The 17527-nt window shown below is 43.6% G+C and overlaps 1 protein-coding gene across 1 annotated transcript in view; it reads left to right on the top strand.

The window, feature by feature from the left end:
* Positions 1–17527, top strand: part of MAML2 (mastermind like transcriptional coactivator 2) — a 239716-nt gene that overhangs the window by 160244 nt on the left and 61945 nt on the right. Inside the window, exon 2 of the mRNA XM_034408854.3 lies at positions 14664–16124. Coding sequence (XP_034264745.2) covers positions 14664–16124 — 1461 coding nt within the window. The remainder of the gene's footprint in view (positions 1–14663; positions 16125–17527) is intronic.

Below are 17527 nucleotides of genomic sequence, written 5' to 3'. Positions count from 1 at the left end.
ACCAATTATTGATGTTTCATAGTCCGAGCCACAAAAAAAGATTCTGAACTTGGAAGCACTAATACCCTTTTGAACAGTCAAGAGTTGGGATTAGTAGAATATAATAAAGAGAGGAAAGCAGTGGTGGTATTCAGCCAGTTCTATCCGGTTTGGGTAAACTGGTAGCGGCGACTGCGGGAGGCTCTGCCCACCCACCCTGACATCATCACATCCTGTTTTTAGTGCTCTGCGCATACGCGGAAGGCCCTGTGCATGCATGGAGGTGGCACGTGCGAGCCCACATTTGCAAACCGGTAGCGAGGGAAGGCTATCTGAAATATCCCTTTGAGAAAGAGAATGGACACTCTTGAGTCCTAACATAGCATCTGTGTAAATAGTCAGTTTGCAAATTTTAGACATCTAGAAAGAGACTCTAGAAAGAGTGCAGAGAAGAGCAACAAAGAGGATTAGAGGACTGGAGGCTAAAACACATGAAGAACGGTTGCAGGAATTGGGTATGTCTAATTTAATGAAAAGAAGGACTAGATGTAGCATGATAACAGTGTTTCACTATCTAAGGGCCTGCCACAAAGAAGTGAGAGTCAAGCTATTCTCCAAAGCACCTGAAGGCAGGACAAGAAGCAGTGGATGGAAACTACTGAAAAGAGAGGACCAACCTAGAACTAAGGAGAAATTTTCTGTAAGTGAGAACAATTAATCAGTGGAATGGCTCACTTCCAGAAGACCTACATGGTCCCTTTCAGCTCTGGTATTGTGTTACCTTTTCTAATCACTTTCTAATCATCTGTCCTTCTTTTCATTAAACTAGACATACCCAATTCCTGCAACCATTCTTTATATGTTTTAGCTTCTGTCCAGCCCCCTAATCATCTTTGTTGCTCTTCTCTGCACTCTTTCTAGAGTCTCAACATCTTTTACATGTCATGGCGATGCAAATTGAATGGAATATTAGATTGTATGGGAATCCAGTGTCCTTAAAGGCACTGATCATGGTTTGACAAGATGGTTATTCCCTCATCCCCCAGAGTTCTAAGCCTGTCAGAGACTGTGTGTTGTTTCCTTTATGAGGAGCAACGTATGGGTGATCTCAAGTTCTCTCCTTGCCTGGAGAGGAATTATCATCTACTTGCCTGTTTTTTATTCCATCACAGTTATGGGGTCCATTTTTAGCAGTGTCATCTTCAATTCGCCATTTTTTCCCAGAAATCAAGAAGAATGAGCGAGTTTGGTCTGGTGGGTTAAAGCACTAGGGTAGTGCTTTCTACCCCATGATTTCTAACTATGAAAGCCAGTTGGGTGACTTTGGGCCAGTCACTCTCTTTCAGTCCGGGTTTGCCACAATGAGGAGGGAGTCAAGCTATTCTCCAAGCACATGAGGGCAGCACAAGAAGCAATGGATGGAAACTAAGCAAGGAGAGAAGCAACCTAGAACTAAGGAGAAATTTCCTGGCAGTTAGAACAATTAACCAGTGTAACAACTTACATCCAGAAGTTGTGACTTCTCCAAAACTGGAAGTTTTTAAGAAGAGATTGGACAACAATTTGTCTGAAATGGTATAGGATTTCCTGCCTGAGCAGGGGGTTGGACTAGAACACCTCCAAGGTCCCAACCAACTGTATCACTCTAAATACTTCTAAATTCTAAAAGTCCAATCCACCTAACAAGGGTTATGATTGTGAGGAAAATGGGAGAAGGAAGGAGTATTAAGTATATGTGCTGCCTTGAGTTAGTTATAAAAATCATAAAGACATAATATACAGTAATATAATAATATATAATTATAATATAATTAATAATATAATATAATATAATATAATATAATATAATATAATATAATATAATATAATATAATATAATATAATATAATATAATATAATATAATATACGGTAATATAGTTTAAATTCAGACTATAGAGCAGTCTGAAACTATATTTTCAATTTCCCCTTAGGGGAAAAAACCTCCATTAATTGGCTTGAGAGAATATCCTAATATTTATACTTTAAAACTCGTAAATGCAGAACCTTATAATATCCCACTGTTGTGCATACACTGCTTTTAACCACCCTTGTTTTAATCTGCCATTTAAATACAGCCAGTTTTTCTGAAAAATGGCAAGAAGTATACCATATATCAGTTATCCTTAAAATATTGTGTCAATTCCCTTTTTATTGCCCCCCCTTCTTTCTTTCATCAAATGACGAGGAACTAACGTATCAATTTATCCAGGTATTTTGAATGCAAAACAGTGCAGTACCAAAGATTTCTTCAGAAGAATTTTCCAAAAAGATCATGCACAGAGAAAGCCCACATAAAACAGATTTCAAAGGGTGGGAGGTTGTGTGAAGAAAAATTCTAAGCAACATAAACACAGAGATGCATCATCTGAATTTTATCCATATGTGAGCAATTCAGCGGGCATAGTAAAAATTATATGTTTAGATTACTACATCAAAATAAGAAATCAACCATGCATTTTCCACCCACGGGCGTTGAACCGCATATGTGCAGATAGCATTTGGATGTGCGGCTTGTAAGTGTGCATGTGGGAACATTGGCAAACAGCCCCCAGGTGAGAGGCGAGGAGATAGTACTTACTCACTGCTGGAGAAGGACACCCAATTCATCTAATAAGAAAACATTGATGGGTTTTTTTCTTAAGAATTGCTATACAAAGCAGTGGTGAAATCCATTTTTTTTTACTATTGGTTCTGTGGGTGTGGCTTGGTGGGCGTGATGTGGCTTGGTGGGCGTGGCAGGGCAGGGCTGGGCAAGGTTATTGCAACATCTCCATCCCCCCCCCACTCCTGGAAAAAGGATATTGCAAAATCTCCATTCCCTCCCCACTCCAGGGGAAGGATATTGCAAAATCTGCATTTCCACCCCACTCCAGGGGAAAGATACTGCAAAATCTCCATTCCTACCCCACTCTAGGGGAAGGATACTGCAAAATCTCCATTCCCACCCCATTCCAGGGGAAGGATACTGCAAAATCTCCATTCCTACCCCACTCTAGGGGAAGGATACTGCAAAATCTCCATTCCCACCCCATTCCAGGGGAAGGATACTGCAAAATCTCCATTCCCACCCCAGTCCAGGGGAAGGATACTGCAAAATCTCCATTCCCTCCCCACTCCTGGGGAAAGGATATTGCAAAATCTCCATTCCCACCCACTCTGGGGCCAGCCAGAGGTGGTATTTGCCAGTTCTCTGAACTACTCAAAATTTCCGCTACCGGTTCTCCGAACTACTCAAAATTTCCACTACTGGTTCTCCAGAACCTGTCAGAACTTGCTGGATTTCACCCCTGATACAAAGGATCTGTTCATGCGTAACCCCCAAAGCAAACAACTGTCTCAACCATGAGTAGACATAATTGGAATATTGAATATTCACTCACAAAATGGCTACTGTGGGAGAGTTTGCTATTCAGAAATTGGAATAGTAAACAATAGTTCGTCGCCAAAAAACTCCCCCAAAAAATCCATTTCCAGAAGATGAAAGAATCCTATTTGCAGGTAGTCCTCAACTTACGAATCCACACTTGAGCCCAAACTTTCTGTTGCTAAGTGAGACATTTGTTAAGTGTGTTTTACCCCAGTTTATAACCTTTCTTGCCACAGTTGTTAAGTGAATCACTGCAGTTGTTAAGTTAGTCACATGGTTATTAAATGAATCTGGCTTCCCCATTGACCTTGCTTGTCAGAAGGACGCAATGGGGGATCACATGACCTCAGGACAGGGCAACTGTCATAAATATGAGTCAGTTGCCAAGCGTCTGAATTTTGATCACATGATGTTGGGAATGCAACAATTGTGTGAAAAAATGGTCATAAGTCATTTTTTCCAGTGCTGTTGTAATTTCGAACGGTCTCTAAAGGAACTGTTGTAAATCAAGGACTAGCTGTGCCACAAACTCCCTGGAGGACTTGTAGTGTCTAAAGGTTTGCTGCCATCAAGTATGATGTTGGATGATGGCCTACTTTTTAGCCTTCTGTGTCTAGTTACCGGTAACTTTTTGTTTTATTAAAAGAATCTTAATGAGGCAAATTGTTTGTTTGGGGGCATTTGGAAACCAAAACCCCATGGTAACTATCTCTAATATAAACATAATTCTTGCCTGAGTCCACCCAGAATTAAATAATGAAAAAAATTGCTAATTTGCTCCAAATGAAGAAATTTGCTTCATTTGGAGAAGTCCTTCGGAGGCCGACAACGGCCCGTTTAACAACTTCCTGTGGGACTGGAAGGCCCATTTTTTGCTGTCCCTAGCCTCCAGGGCCTCTCTAGGAGTCTGGGAAGGGCGAAAACGGCCTTCTTCACCCACCTGGAGGTTGTTAAACGGGTCATTTTTGGCCTCCGGAGGACCTCTGAGGGAGCTGGGAAGGCTGTTTTTGCCCTCCCCAGACTCCTAGAGAGGCCCTGGAACCAGGTGAGAAAGAAAAACAGGCCTACCGGGCAGGGGTGAAATGCTCCCGGTTCAGACCGGCTCACCCAATCCGGTAGCAATGGCAGCGGGTGGTTCGGAGAACCGGTAGCAAAAATCCCTGGGCCCCCACCCCCATGCCCAGTGAGCCGCATGATCATCAGAGGCTGTATTTTTTACTTTTAAAAGCATTTTTATACAACCTCTTCAGCCCAAAAAATGCTTTTAAAAATAAAATTAAAAAAAGCCTCTGATGATCGCGTGGCTCAGCTGGGATCATCAGAGGCTTTTAAAAGTATTTTTTGTACAACCTCTTTGGCCAAAGAGGTTGTAGAAAAAAATGCTTTTAAAAGTTAAAAAAAAAGTTGGCTACGCCCACTCAGTCACATTAACACCCCCACCCCCAAAGCCATGCCCACAGAACTGGTAGTAACAAATTTTATATTTCACCCCTGCGATGGCCCACCCCTGTTGGGCCATCGCATGCTGGGAGGGGCAGGATCGCACGAGCATGCTTGGGGGCGGGGCGCATAGAATTATGGGTGTGGGCACGCATGCGCGCAACACCTCCCATCATCCCCCCCCTCCTGGCACGCGATGGCAAAAAGGTTAGTCATCACTGACCTAGAAAATACATTTATGTATTAAATTTGTATGCTGCCCATCTCACTGTCAAGCAACACTGGTATTCCAGCAACTCTCTTCTATTCCCACAGCAAAAGATGGGTTTCTTTAAGATTTTTTAAAGACAAGGCTCATACCATAAATCAGAGTCAAGTAGCCTTCAAGCTTTTAGAATCTGCTCAGTTTTATATTTCTGCTGTGGGAACCAATGATTGGGGCTTTCTGCAAAACACATTTACAGAAACCATTTTTGGAGGCCTATGTGAAGCCTTTCAAAATTTTAAGAGCATGAGGTGAGCCTTCCCACAAAATGGCAGCCATTGAGGGATGCTTGGCTATATCCAAAATAGTTACCAGGGTGGTTACGACAGATCTATGAATTTTGATCAACTACGTCAGGGGTGTCAAACTTGATTTCATTGAGGGCCACATCAGGGTTGTGTTTGACCTTGGGGGGGGGCAGGGGGGCATGGCCAGCTTGACGTCACTCGTATCGGGGGCATCTGTGATGGCCCGAGCACTCTACAGTGAAAACGGGCTAATGAGCTCCATTTTTGGCCACGATGGCCTCCTGCCACCCTCTGCCAGTGAAAACAGAGTTTGGGGGGGGATGAGCCCCCACGAGCTCTGTTTTCTCTGGCAGATGTGGCAGGAGGCCGTCGCGGCTGAAAATGGAGTTTTCATTTTCACTGACAGAGGGGTGGTCTGCACCAAGCACCAAGGGCTTGTCCTTCACTGTTTCCAAGGCGGCCCCGCGAGTCAGATCTAAACACCCTGCAGGCAGCATCTGCAGGGTGGGCTTTGAGTTTGACACCCCTGAACCAGGGGTGAAATCCAGCAGGTTCTCACAGGTTCTGGAGAACCGTAGCGGAAATTTTGAGCAGTTCGGAGAACCGGCAAATACCACCTCTGACTGGCCCCAGAGTGGGGTGGGAATGGAGATTTTGCAGTATCCTTCCCCTGGAGTGGGGAAGGAATGGGGATTTTGCAGTATCCTTCCCCTGCCATGCCCACCAAGCCACGCCCACAGAACCGGTAATAAAAAAAAATGGATTTCACCACTGCCCTGAACTATATAGATGAAACTTCTTTTCCATCATCCCCTCCATCTAGATAACTCTCATTCAATTTACTCTTCTTGTTTATCTGGGAAGATGGACACGCTTCCAAATAGTGTGGTTAAACAATAGTGCAATTGTGTTGCACAATTGGAGGCTGTGTGAGGCTGGTGTGGCTCCACAGTAGAAGCAATATGTGCAGGATACTTGCCTAATCACAAAATGGCTTCTCAAATGATGTGGTCAAATTAATAAGTTTGCTACTCTCTGCAATCTCCTTTATCCCTCCAGATATTTTCTACCATCCTTATTATTCTGGTTTCCAAGCAGGTATTCACAAGCAGCAGATCCATTATTTTGATTTCCAAAAGTGCTTATGGGGCTTCAGAGTCATTCTTGTGTGCGAGAGAGAGATGATGATGATGCTCAAGGCTGGCCCTTAACTCTGCAGGATGTCAGTTCCCATATATTATTTTTTTTGTTTTGATGTAAAGGATTTTCTAAAGAAGTGTCAGGCAGGACAGATAGCCTAGCAGGCAACAGGGAAGCTTTCAGTGAATCTATATGAGAATCTGCCCGGAATGTTAACCGTGGTTATTACATCCAGACTACAAAAATCTGATGACCACTAGATTGCAGCTAAGAGATATAGAATGTTGGCACAAAATTGTGGCAGAGTTAATAATGGATGGTTGACTTCAGATAACTAATTGGAGATGTGGGAATTGAATCTGGATGCTTTGATATGCATAGATATAGTGCAACTAGCTGCAATGGTGAACTGGTTGCCGAATTGGGAATTCCTGTATATACAGTATTGGCCAAAATTGTCGAAACCTTTTGGGAAAAGTGTATTTTCTAAACTAGCTAATGACACCACTTTTTGGGGGGGAGTAATACCATAAAATTATATATCAATGGAAAGATAATTTAATCAAGAATGTAATGCAATAACTTTTATGAAGGGCTTGCTGTTAGAATAGCAGTTACAGTATAAAGAAGAAAAGTGAAACACGTAGAAAAAACGAGATATACAAAAATTATCACCATGCCAGTTAATACTTAGTTGGGTAACCTTAAGCATGAATTACGCCTTACAATGTCTTCCCATGGAGTGAACCAAGTCTTTTAGTTCTGCAGCTGTTATCATGTGAAACTAATATTGAATGATTGCTTCTATTAACGGGGTTTTATTGCTGGGTTGCTTCTGGCTAACATGTTTCTTTAGTCGGCTCCATAGATTTTCCATTGGGTTAAGGTCTGGGCTATTCCCAGGCCATTCCAGCAGTAGAACACGATTATCTTGAAACTCCCCCCAAAAAGTCGTGTTATTAGCCATCAAACCTCAAAAATACACTTTTCCCAAAAGGTTTCCACAATTTTGGCCACTACTGTATACACAGGAATTCCCAATTTAGGAATTCCAATGGCAGCATGGTGGGATGCCTCCTGCAGCACTCTGCCGTCCCAAAGACACCCCATTTTGGTGAATTTAGCAAAACCCTAGGTTAGATATACCCAGTTCCTGCAACTGTTCTTCACTTTAGAACAATTAATCAGTGGAACAACTTGCCTCCAGAAGTTGTGAATGCTCCAACGCTGGAAGTTTTTAAGAAGATGTTGGATAACCATTTGTCTGAAGTGGTGTAGAGTTTCCTGCCTAAGCAGGGGGTTGGACTGGAAGACCTCCAAGGTCCCTTCCATCTCTGTTGTTGTTGTTGTTGTTGTTGTTGTTGTTGTTGTTGTTGTTACATGTTTTAGCCTCCAGTCCCCTAATCATCTTTGTTGCTCTTCTCTGCACTCTTTCTAGAGTCTCAACATCTCTTTTATATCGTGTTGGCCCAGGGGTGAAATCTATTTACCTTCCCTACCAGTTCGGGCGTCACGTGCATGCGCAAACCCTCTGCACATACACAAACCCTTCCGTGCATGCACAGAGGGTAAAAAACAGGTTACTTCCTGGTTAAAACCAGGAAGTAATGACGACCGGGTGGATGGGCGGAGCCTCGCACTGCCATTGCTACCAGTTCTCCAAACCCCCGAACCGGTAGCATTTTACCCCTGCTTTTTGACTAAAACTGGAATGCAGTATTTCAAGTGTGGTCTTACCAAGGCATTATCAAGTGGTATTAACACCTCATGTGATCTTGATTCTATCAAAGGCAAAATGCCAGCTACCACCATGCAATCAAAACCCAGTCCCTTTTTATGGATTTTAATTGCAAGGTTGTGGCCAATATGTTGATTTTTTCTTTTTACTTCCCTGTGAACCCTTCTCCAATTATGTGCTCTAGTCCCACTTCCCTCTCCCTGGAGTACCAGAAATGATAGAAGAGAACCTTGAAGAAAAATTGCTGGACTGTAACCCCTTTTGAAACATTATTATTATTAATCATATTTCTATGCCGTCCACTCTCCGAGGACTCTGGGCGGCTTACAACAATCGACAGTATACTAAATAGCATATTGCCCCCAACAATCTGGGTCCTCATTTTACCCACCTCGGAAGGATGGAAGGATGGAAGGCTGAGTCAACCTTGAGCCAGTGAGATTTGATCCGCTGATCTGTTGAACTAGCAGTCAGCTGAAATAGCTGCAGTACTACTGTGCCACCTCGACTCTTCTTTTCCTTTTGGCTAGGATGCCTGCTCTAGAAACTCCAGATTGCCGACATTTGTCAGGCTGGGCTGGAGAAGCTGTTTCAGTTTAAATCTGATACACAAGATGACAAATAAAATGAAAGCAAATTTGTCCCTTCCTTCCTTCCTTCCTTCCTTCCTTCCTTCCTTCCTTCCTTCCTTCCTTCCTTCCTTCCTTCCTTCCTTCCTTCCTTCCTTCAATTTATCTATTTATTTATTTGTTTGTTTACTTATTTATTTATTTATTAATCATTTTGTCAATCACGTAAGATAACAGATATAAGTATAAACATGATTATTAATACAGGATAAGGATACAAATATATGGGGTCAGTAGGACATGGATGGTAGGGACGCTGGTTCACTTATGCACGGCCCTTACAGACCTCTTAGGAATGGGGTGAAGTCAACAGTAGACAGTCTAAGGTTAAAGTTTTGGGGGTTTGGGGAAGAAACCACAGAGTCAGGTAATGCATTCCAGGCATTGACCACTCTGTTGCTGAAATCGTATTTTCTGCAATTGAGTTTGGTGTGGTTTACCTTAAGTTTGTATCTATTGTGTATTATTGCGGTTGAAACTGAAGAGTGGTTAAGTGTTAAGCAGTGCTTCTATAATGAGATAGGGTGGAAAGGATAAATAAGTGATGTAACAACTAATTAGAGATTGGGATTTGGGGTTTAGATAAGCCATGAAGTTTTCAGGGCTGGATTTTCAGGTTGTATTTAAAGTAAATTTTGTTTTAAGTACTCAGCATAAAAAAAAAAAGCCATTTTCCGAGTGAACCAATGCGTACTTACTCAGAAGCAAATCCCACTGAGTTTAATTTTTCATGGGCTTTATAAATTCAACACTACTGCAAAACTCACCGACTGGCAATATTTTAGAAACTGAAGTAGTCATTGACAGGTAGGACTTTGTAGCAGATAATTTTGTATACTACGGTTAGATCATACCGAAGGCAGCGTAATTCGGTCTAATGCCGAAATATCAAGTCTGGTGGTATAAGGTATTCTGTTGTGAGCAGAGGAGTGGAGTACTCTTCTTGTGAAATATCTCTGGACTCGCTCAATTGTATTAATGTCCTATATACAGTGCAGGTTCCAGGCAGATCTTTCCTTCCTTCCCTCCCTCTCTGGTTTTGCTTACATCACTCTGGCTTCGTATCCCCCGTTAATCTACGCTGACATTAATTTCTGTCGATTTAGCAGCAAAGGGTAGTTAATTTATTCCTGGTTTGAGAGGCTCTGAGACCAAGAAGGGGGTAGTTCTCCAGGATGAATGAGCAAGAAGGAAAACACTTCTACAGTACAAACAACGGAGTACTCCTTGTTTGTTTCGCCCAAAGTCATGAATGCTTTGTCCTGATTAACAGCTTTGACCTATTTATAGCTGAACTGTTCTGTGTCGCTATTGTGCCTCTTAGATATTCTGAACTGCACATAATATTTTCGAACCCAACTACCGGCGTGTTTCTCTCGCAGACATCATCACCGCTTGCCAGCCACTGAAATCAAAACCAGGGAGAGATTTTGAAAGCAGCACTTTGCAGAGATTATGGAAACTGATCTTTTGTGTCTGCAATTCAATTTGGGTGGGAGGGGGTGGAGAGGCACCCTTCCCCTCCTTAATTTACTACAGTGTATCAAGGGAATGTCATTCCAATTATTCTTCCAATGAAGGTCATTAACTGATCAAAATTAAGTCAATGTTTGCAAAGTCTTTTTCTTTCTTTCTTTCTTTCTTTCTTTCTTTCTTTCTTTCTTTCTTTCTTTCTTTCTTTCTTTCTTTCTTTCTTTCTTTCTTTCTTTCCTTGCATCGAACCAGTATCAGGATGGGGAGGAACAGCTTTGGAAGCAAGTGATAAAATCACGTATTATATCTTAATCATCTCGTTTGGCAAAAGGTCCAGTTTTCTAGAGCTAAACTGGATTCATTATAGTCGTCCTCCACTCTCACCCGCCCAGTTGCTTGGAGAAGCTGCCAAACGTTAATTCCCAAGCTAAGCCATTTAATTTTGTTTTGTTTAATTTGAAACAAAATTATCCTTCTGCCAAAGTTGTGGGGAGAATGTACTTTGTAATTTTTACAGGAGAGGAGTGGGGCAAATTGCTTTCTCCAATGCATTGCATTCAGAGCCAAGGGAATTACTTGGATTTTGGAAGGGCAAGCAGTTGGGGCATATGGCTAAGGCAGTTACAATCTTTCTCAAGCAAAGCCTTCGTCTTGATTTTTGAGTGGTAGAGAACTCAAGAAGGGGACCAAAGTTAGCCAAATCCTGCCATTGACTAATTTAAATTTATTAAATTGATGCAATAGATCAGTGATGGCTAACCTTTCTCTCATTGTGCGGCACACGATGCGCGGGGGCCGGCATCCATAATGCAATGTGTGTGCCCCCTGAGCATGCGCACCTGACCCCCCCATGCTCCCCCTGCCCCACGTGCATGTGCACGTGACCCCCCCCCCCAACGCTCCTCCCCGCCCCTGCGCATTTTTTGGCCTAGCAGGCCTCCCTGCAGCCTCTTGGGCCTAGCAGTTTTTTGGCCTAACAGGCCTCCGTTTTTGGCCTAGCAGGCCTCCCTGCAGCCTCCTCGGCCCAAAAACGGGCCATGGGGGGCAGGCCGCACCCCCTCGTGCCCTGTTTTTGGCCTAGTAAGCCTCCCTGCAGCCCCCTGGGCCCAAAAACGGGCCATGGGGGGGCCAGCCACACCCCCGCACTCCATCCCCACTCCTGTGCATGACCCCCGCCCCTGCACATGCGTGCAATCCCCCAGCACATGCGCACGCATCTCCCGCATGCGCCCCCCCCACGCATCCCGAAAATCAGTTGGCCGGTGGGAGGCACACGCACGCGGTGGAACTGAGCTGGGCAAGGGCTCGCATGCCCGCCGAGAGGGCTCTGTGTACCAACTGTGGCACGCATGCCATAGGTTCACCATCACGGCAATAGATGGTCGTTCATTTATTTTTCCTTCAATCATGTGAAAAGAATGACCATTTCAGAGGAACCTCTGGAGACTACTTAACTTTTTGGCAGGGAACTCCAAGTGATGTATCCCTCATTCATTCTGATGGAAAGCTTTTTGGTGGGTGAAGAGGACTGAATTGAAAGAGGGATGTTAATAGGGCAAAAATATAACCAGAATTATGACAAGAAAACAGGTTAGTGGGTCTCACAATTCCCAAGTCTTTGTATCAATTCCAAGCAGGATCTTGAGCTGCTGTTCTTTTAATCTCCATTATCATTGTCTCCGTCTCTCCCTGTGAGAAACCAATCACTTGGCATACCCTGGGGAGATTTAAAAACAATTTGGAGATCTGAAAGACAAGTGAAAGCAGAAGATCTATAACCATGGTTGGATGAATTGTGATCAATATCAGTCCTTATTGTTATTTTTCAAATCTCAGTCCTGAGATTTGGAAAAGATACTGTTCGGTTTTTATCACAAATTAACAACGAACTCTGGGAAGAGCACAAATGTGATGCCATAGTAAGACTTCTATTGTTCGGAAGACTTCTCATTGGACAGAAAGAATCCTTGCCTTAGAAAGTGATTCTAATTTCACAAAAGGAGAGTAAATAGTATTGGGAAACGAAGCCTTTAATTTACCAGGTTGATGTGAAGGAAAGAATGTAGCCAAAGAAACTATATTCAAATATTGCATCCAGTTTTGGTTGCCACAATATAAAAAAGATGTGGAGACTCTAGAAAGTGTGCAGAGAAGAGCAACAAAGATGATTAGGGGACTGGAGGCTAAAACATATGAAGAACAGTTGCAGGAACTGGGTATGTCTAGTTCAGGGGTCAGCAACCTGCGGCTCCGGAGCCGCATGCGGCTCTTTTTTAACAACTGGTTCTCTGCCCTAATGACCGGCTGGGTAGGCATAGCTAGGGGGGTCCTGTGACTGGTGGAAGTGAGTGACATCGAGTTGGCCACGCCCACCCAGGTTTTGTGGCTCCCGGTCTTTTCTTTTCTGTAGGAAATTGGTCTAAACGGCTCTTTGAGTATTTAAGGTTGCAGACCCCTGGTCTACTTTAATGAAAAGAAGGACTAGGGGAGACATGATAGCAGTGTTCCAATATCTCAGGGGCTGCCACAAAGAAGGGGGAGTCAAGCTATTCCCCAAAGCACCTGAGAGCAGGACAAGAAGCAATGGGTGGAAACTAATCAAGGAGAGAAGCAACCTAGAACTAAGGAGACATTTCCTGACAGTTAGAACAATTAATCAGTGGAACAACTTGCCTCCAGAAGTTGTGGGTGCTCCATCACTGGAGGTTTTTAAGAAGAGATTGGACAGCCATTTGTCTGAAATCATATAAGGTCTCCTGCTTGAGCAGGGGGTTGGACTAGAAGACCTCCAGGTCCCTTCCGACTCCGACTGTTATTCTGTTTTTCTATTCTGTTTTTCTGTAACTTAATCTTGTAACTGTAACCAGTGTTTCCTTTCATTGATTACAACTGAATTGAATACCAGCTTTGAACCCGCAAAGCTGGTATTTCTTTTCAAAAAAAAGTCAACAGGTACAACAGTGTGATCGAAGCTTCAAACAATATGCATTAAAAAAAAAACTCAGGAAGCTTCATTTGCATGCTCACGATAGCTAATTTGATTGAAACACGTGCCCATGCAAACTTCATGTAGATTTCATGGATTTCAGAGGAAGTCCTGGTAGATTTTCAGAACAGGTAGTCCTAATTTACAACCGTTCTAAGCTACAACGGCACTGAAAAAAAGAGACTTACAATCGGTTCTTGCACTTATGATTCTCACAGAATCCCCATAGTCATGTGATCAATTTTCAGGCGCTTGATAATCGGCATGTATTTATGGCAGTTGTAGTGTCCTGGGCAGGGGTGGGCTGCTGGGGGTTTGCAGGGGTTCGGGTGAACCTCTACCTAAGATTCTGTGCAGTTCGGAGAACCCCCAAATCTCACTCCTGGCTGGCCCCGCCCGACCCACCCACCCTACCCCTCCCAGGAATTCCCATACAGCCCATTTTGGATGCAGGTAAGTGCAGGGCACACCTGGAGGCTTGGGGAGGGCAAAAAACGGGCCTACCGGAAGTTCAGGAAGGTTGGAAATAGGCCCATTTCCAGCCTCCAGAGGGCCTCCGGAGCCTGGGGAGGCCGTTTTCACCCTCCCAGAGGCTCGAGAAAAGCCTCCGGAGCCCAGGGAGGGCAAAATTGCACCCCACCCCCCATCATGGTGCAGGAGGCCGACTAGGCCATGCCCACCCAGCAACCAGGCAGAGAACCCCTTGCTAAAATGTTTGAAGCCCACCCCTGGTCCTCGGGTCATGTGATCATTATTTGTGACCTTTCCAGCCAACCTTCCACAAACAAACTCATAGGGGGAAACCAGATTTGTTTAATGACCACATAATTGACTTAACAACTGCATTAATTCACTTAACAACTGTGGTGAAAAGGGTTATAAAATCAGGAATGATTCATTTAGCCACTGCCTCGCTTAGCAACAGAAAGTTTAGTTTCAATTGTGGTCATAAGTCAAGGACTACCTTTATCAGTAAGAACAAGGTTTCATTGTTGTATCCTACTGATAAAAAATATTGCTACTTTGGGAAAATACTAGAATCAAATTACAAGCTTCACATTGTTACATACCCAATAAATGTTTTATTAATGGTCTTTACCTTTATTTGTCTATAGGCAATAAAGACGTCTTAGTTATCCTCCCTCCAACTGTAAATATTTATATAACATTTCTGTTTTAGGATAATATTCTATGTATCCGAAATGGACATGTTGTAATAACTCTGTTAGTCTTTCAGATGCCATTGTTTTTAGTCATTGTTTGTGGCAGTGGGCAGTCATGACTAATTTTTGGAAAATCACATTATTATTTTTTTAACTCCAGCTAAAGAATCCTTTTTTTTCTTTTTCTTCTTTCAGCTCCAGGGTTCCTTGAAGAGAAAACTGGTGGTAAATCTGACACCAGGCAATAACAAGAGATCGAATGGCATTGCTGACAACACTTTCCTGGATATTAAGAGAATCCGAGGTGGTGATAATAACCTTTCCATGGGACGTGGTCAGTGTGGAAACAGTTGCTCAAACCAGTCAGTGTTGGGATCATTCTCAGTTGGTCAAGGTGCTCCAAGGAAAATGGACAACTCAACCAGCAACAATCATTCTGGGGCCAACGGGATGTTTAACATGACTCTAAAAGAGGTCAAGAAGGAACCCGGGGAGACAATCTCTTGTAGTAAACATCTGGATGGTCAGACATCCCACAACAGTGTTTATCCTAACAGATATGGAGAAGACACAGGGGAACAGTTGATGGACCCAGAACTTCAGGAGCTATTCAATGAACTGAGTAATATTTCTGTGCCCCCCATGAGTGACCTTGAATTAGAAAACATGATAAATGCCACCATCAAGCAAGACGAACCGTTCAACATTGACATTGGTCAGCAGATCCAGAGAGGGCCCCCTGCCCAATCATCTTCCCTGCAGATGGACAAAATGGTGATCAAACAAGAGTATTCACCGGGGTTGAGCCAAGCTTCGGTGGGATCCCCTCAAATGAGGCCTCCTTCTACAGACTCGGCTTTCACCATGCCTGGTGCTGCTATGTCCACCTCATCTCCCATTCCTTCAGTACCTCAGACTCAGACTCCTCCTTCTCAAGGGACATCAGTCCCCACTCGGCCACTGGCCAATTGGCAAGAAGTTTCTCATGCCCAACAATTAAAGCAAATAGCAGCGAACAGGCAACAGCATGCTCTGATTCAGCAGTGCCAACAAAGTCAATCAGCCACTTCCTGGCCTGGTTTGTCATCTACAGAACCATCTTCTGGATCTTTTGTGCAGGAGAAGATGTCTAGCCCATCCTTCCACCAGCAGCAACAGTTCAGCCCGCAAAGTTCTACAATGTCTGGCATCCCAGTCAATGGGACTCCATCCAAAGGCATGAACAGTTACTCCTATCGGCCAAACTCCATGCCCCAAGGAAGTTCTGTCAACATGGTAATGCCCCGAAAGCCTCAAGACATCCCCAGAAATTATGTCGGCAACAATCAGGTGTCGCTGGAGGAATCTCAGAACAGTATCAAGCCTTTGTTTCATTTCAACTCAGAACAAGCCAGCAAGCAGATCTCTTCTGGTTTGGGAGCCCCCAATAAACCTTCTCTTCTCCACTATGCACAGCAGCCCCCCCAACAGTTGTCTAGCTCAGCGGTTCAACCACAAACTTCACAGCAGCAGCAGCAGCCATATTCGGCCCAACCTCAGCATCTCCAAAGGCCCCCCAACGTCCCCTTAGCTTTACAGCAAAAGATCATGCTCCAGAAAATGCTACAAAACCAACCTGGTTCAGCACTGCAGTTCCTGGGCCCACAAAATCAGATGGTAAGATTTTCTCCTCTACTTTTCTTTTCTCATCCATCGATGTCGGGGTCAACCCAGACAACTTTTCAAATGAGGAAAACTCTCACGATGCGTTACTTGATTTGGGAGGCCGTGTTGTCTGACTTTCTTCCTTTCAGGTTCTGAACAATAAGAATGGTTGAGAGAAGTGGTAAGGCCACTTGGTAAGGCCACACTTGGAATACTGCATCCAGTTTTGGTCGCCATGATGTAAAAAAGATGTTGAGGCTCTAGAAAGAATGCAGAGAAGAACAACAAAGATGATTAGAGGACTGGAGGCTAAAACATATGAAGAATGGTTGCAGGAACTGGGTATGTCTAGTTTAATGAAAAGAAGGACTAGGGGTGACATGATAGCATGTTTCAATATCTCAGGGGCTGCCACAAAGATGAGGGAGTCAACCTATTCTCCAAAGCATCTTAAGGCAGGACAAGAAGCAATGGGTGGAAACTAATCATGGAGAGAAGCAACTTAGAACTGAGGAGAAATTTCCTGACAGTTAGAATAATTAATCAGTGGAACAACTTGCCTCCAGAAGTTGTGAATGCTCCAACACTGGAAGTTTTTAAGAAGATGTTGGATAACCATTTGTCTAAAGTGGTGTAGGGTTTCCTGCCTAACCAACTCTGTTATTCTATTCTAAGAGCTTTCTTTGGAGGTGGAGGGTAAAAACTTCCAAGGGTTTTGCAGTCCCAAATTCAGCAGGGCTCTTTTACGGCAATAAGAAGCACAAAAATTGTATGACACTTTGCAGATTTAAGCAGGGAGCTGAATAGGTTGCCCTTTATCTTAAAGTGTGTCATATGGTGACACCTTCCAGGCTGGTGGTAATTGGTAGGAACATGATTTAAATTTTTAGGAAACATGAAAAGATTGCTGCTAGGAGGTCTAGGACAACTCACCATGGCCAACTTGTTGCCGTCAACTTGTCGTGGGACAACTTAATGCAAGATAATAGTACTCTGGACCCGTTCCTCTCTTAATATTAGTAATATTATTGATATCGTTAATAATGACATAGTTATCTTGCATTGATTGTCCCCCACAAAAACAACAACCCTGTGAGGTGGTTTGACTGAGTCAAAGGGATTGGCCACAAAGTCACCCACTGGCTTTCATGCCTAAAGCGGGACTAGAACTCAGAGTCTCCTGGTGATTGGTCCAAAGTCACCCAGTCGGCTTTCATGCCTAAGGCAGGACTAGAACTCAGAGTCTCCTGATGATTGGTCCAAAGTCACCCAGCTGGCTTTCATGGCAAAGACGGTACTAGCACTCACAGTCTCCTGGTTTTTAGGCCACCATCCAATTTGTGGTGAGGTGATTAAGGCATCAGGCTGGAGACCATGAGTTCTAGTCCTGCTTTAATTATGAAACCAGCAAGGTG

This window comes from Pantherophis guttatus, chromosome 5, assembly GCF_059756535.1.
Source record: "Pantherophis guttatus breed Tessera chromosome 5, ASM5975653v1, whole genome shotgun sequence".
Classification (NCBI taxonomy): Eukaryota; Metazoa; Chordata; class Lepidosauria; order Squamata; family Colubridae; genus Pantherophis; species Pantherophis guttatus.
The sequence above is the reverse complement of the archived record's forward strand: the minus strand, read 5'-3'. Positions and strand labels throughout refer to the sequence as shown.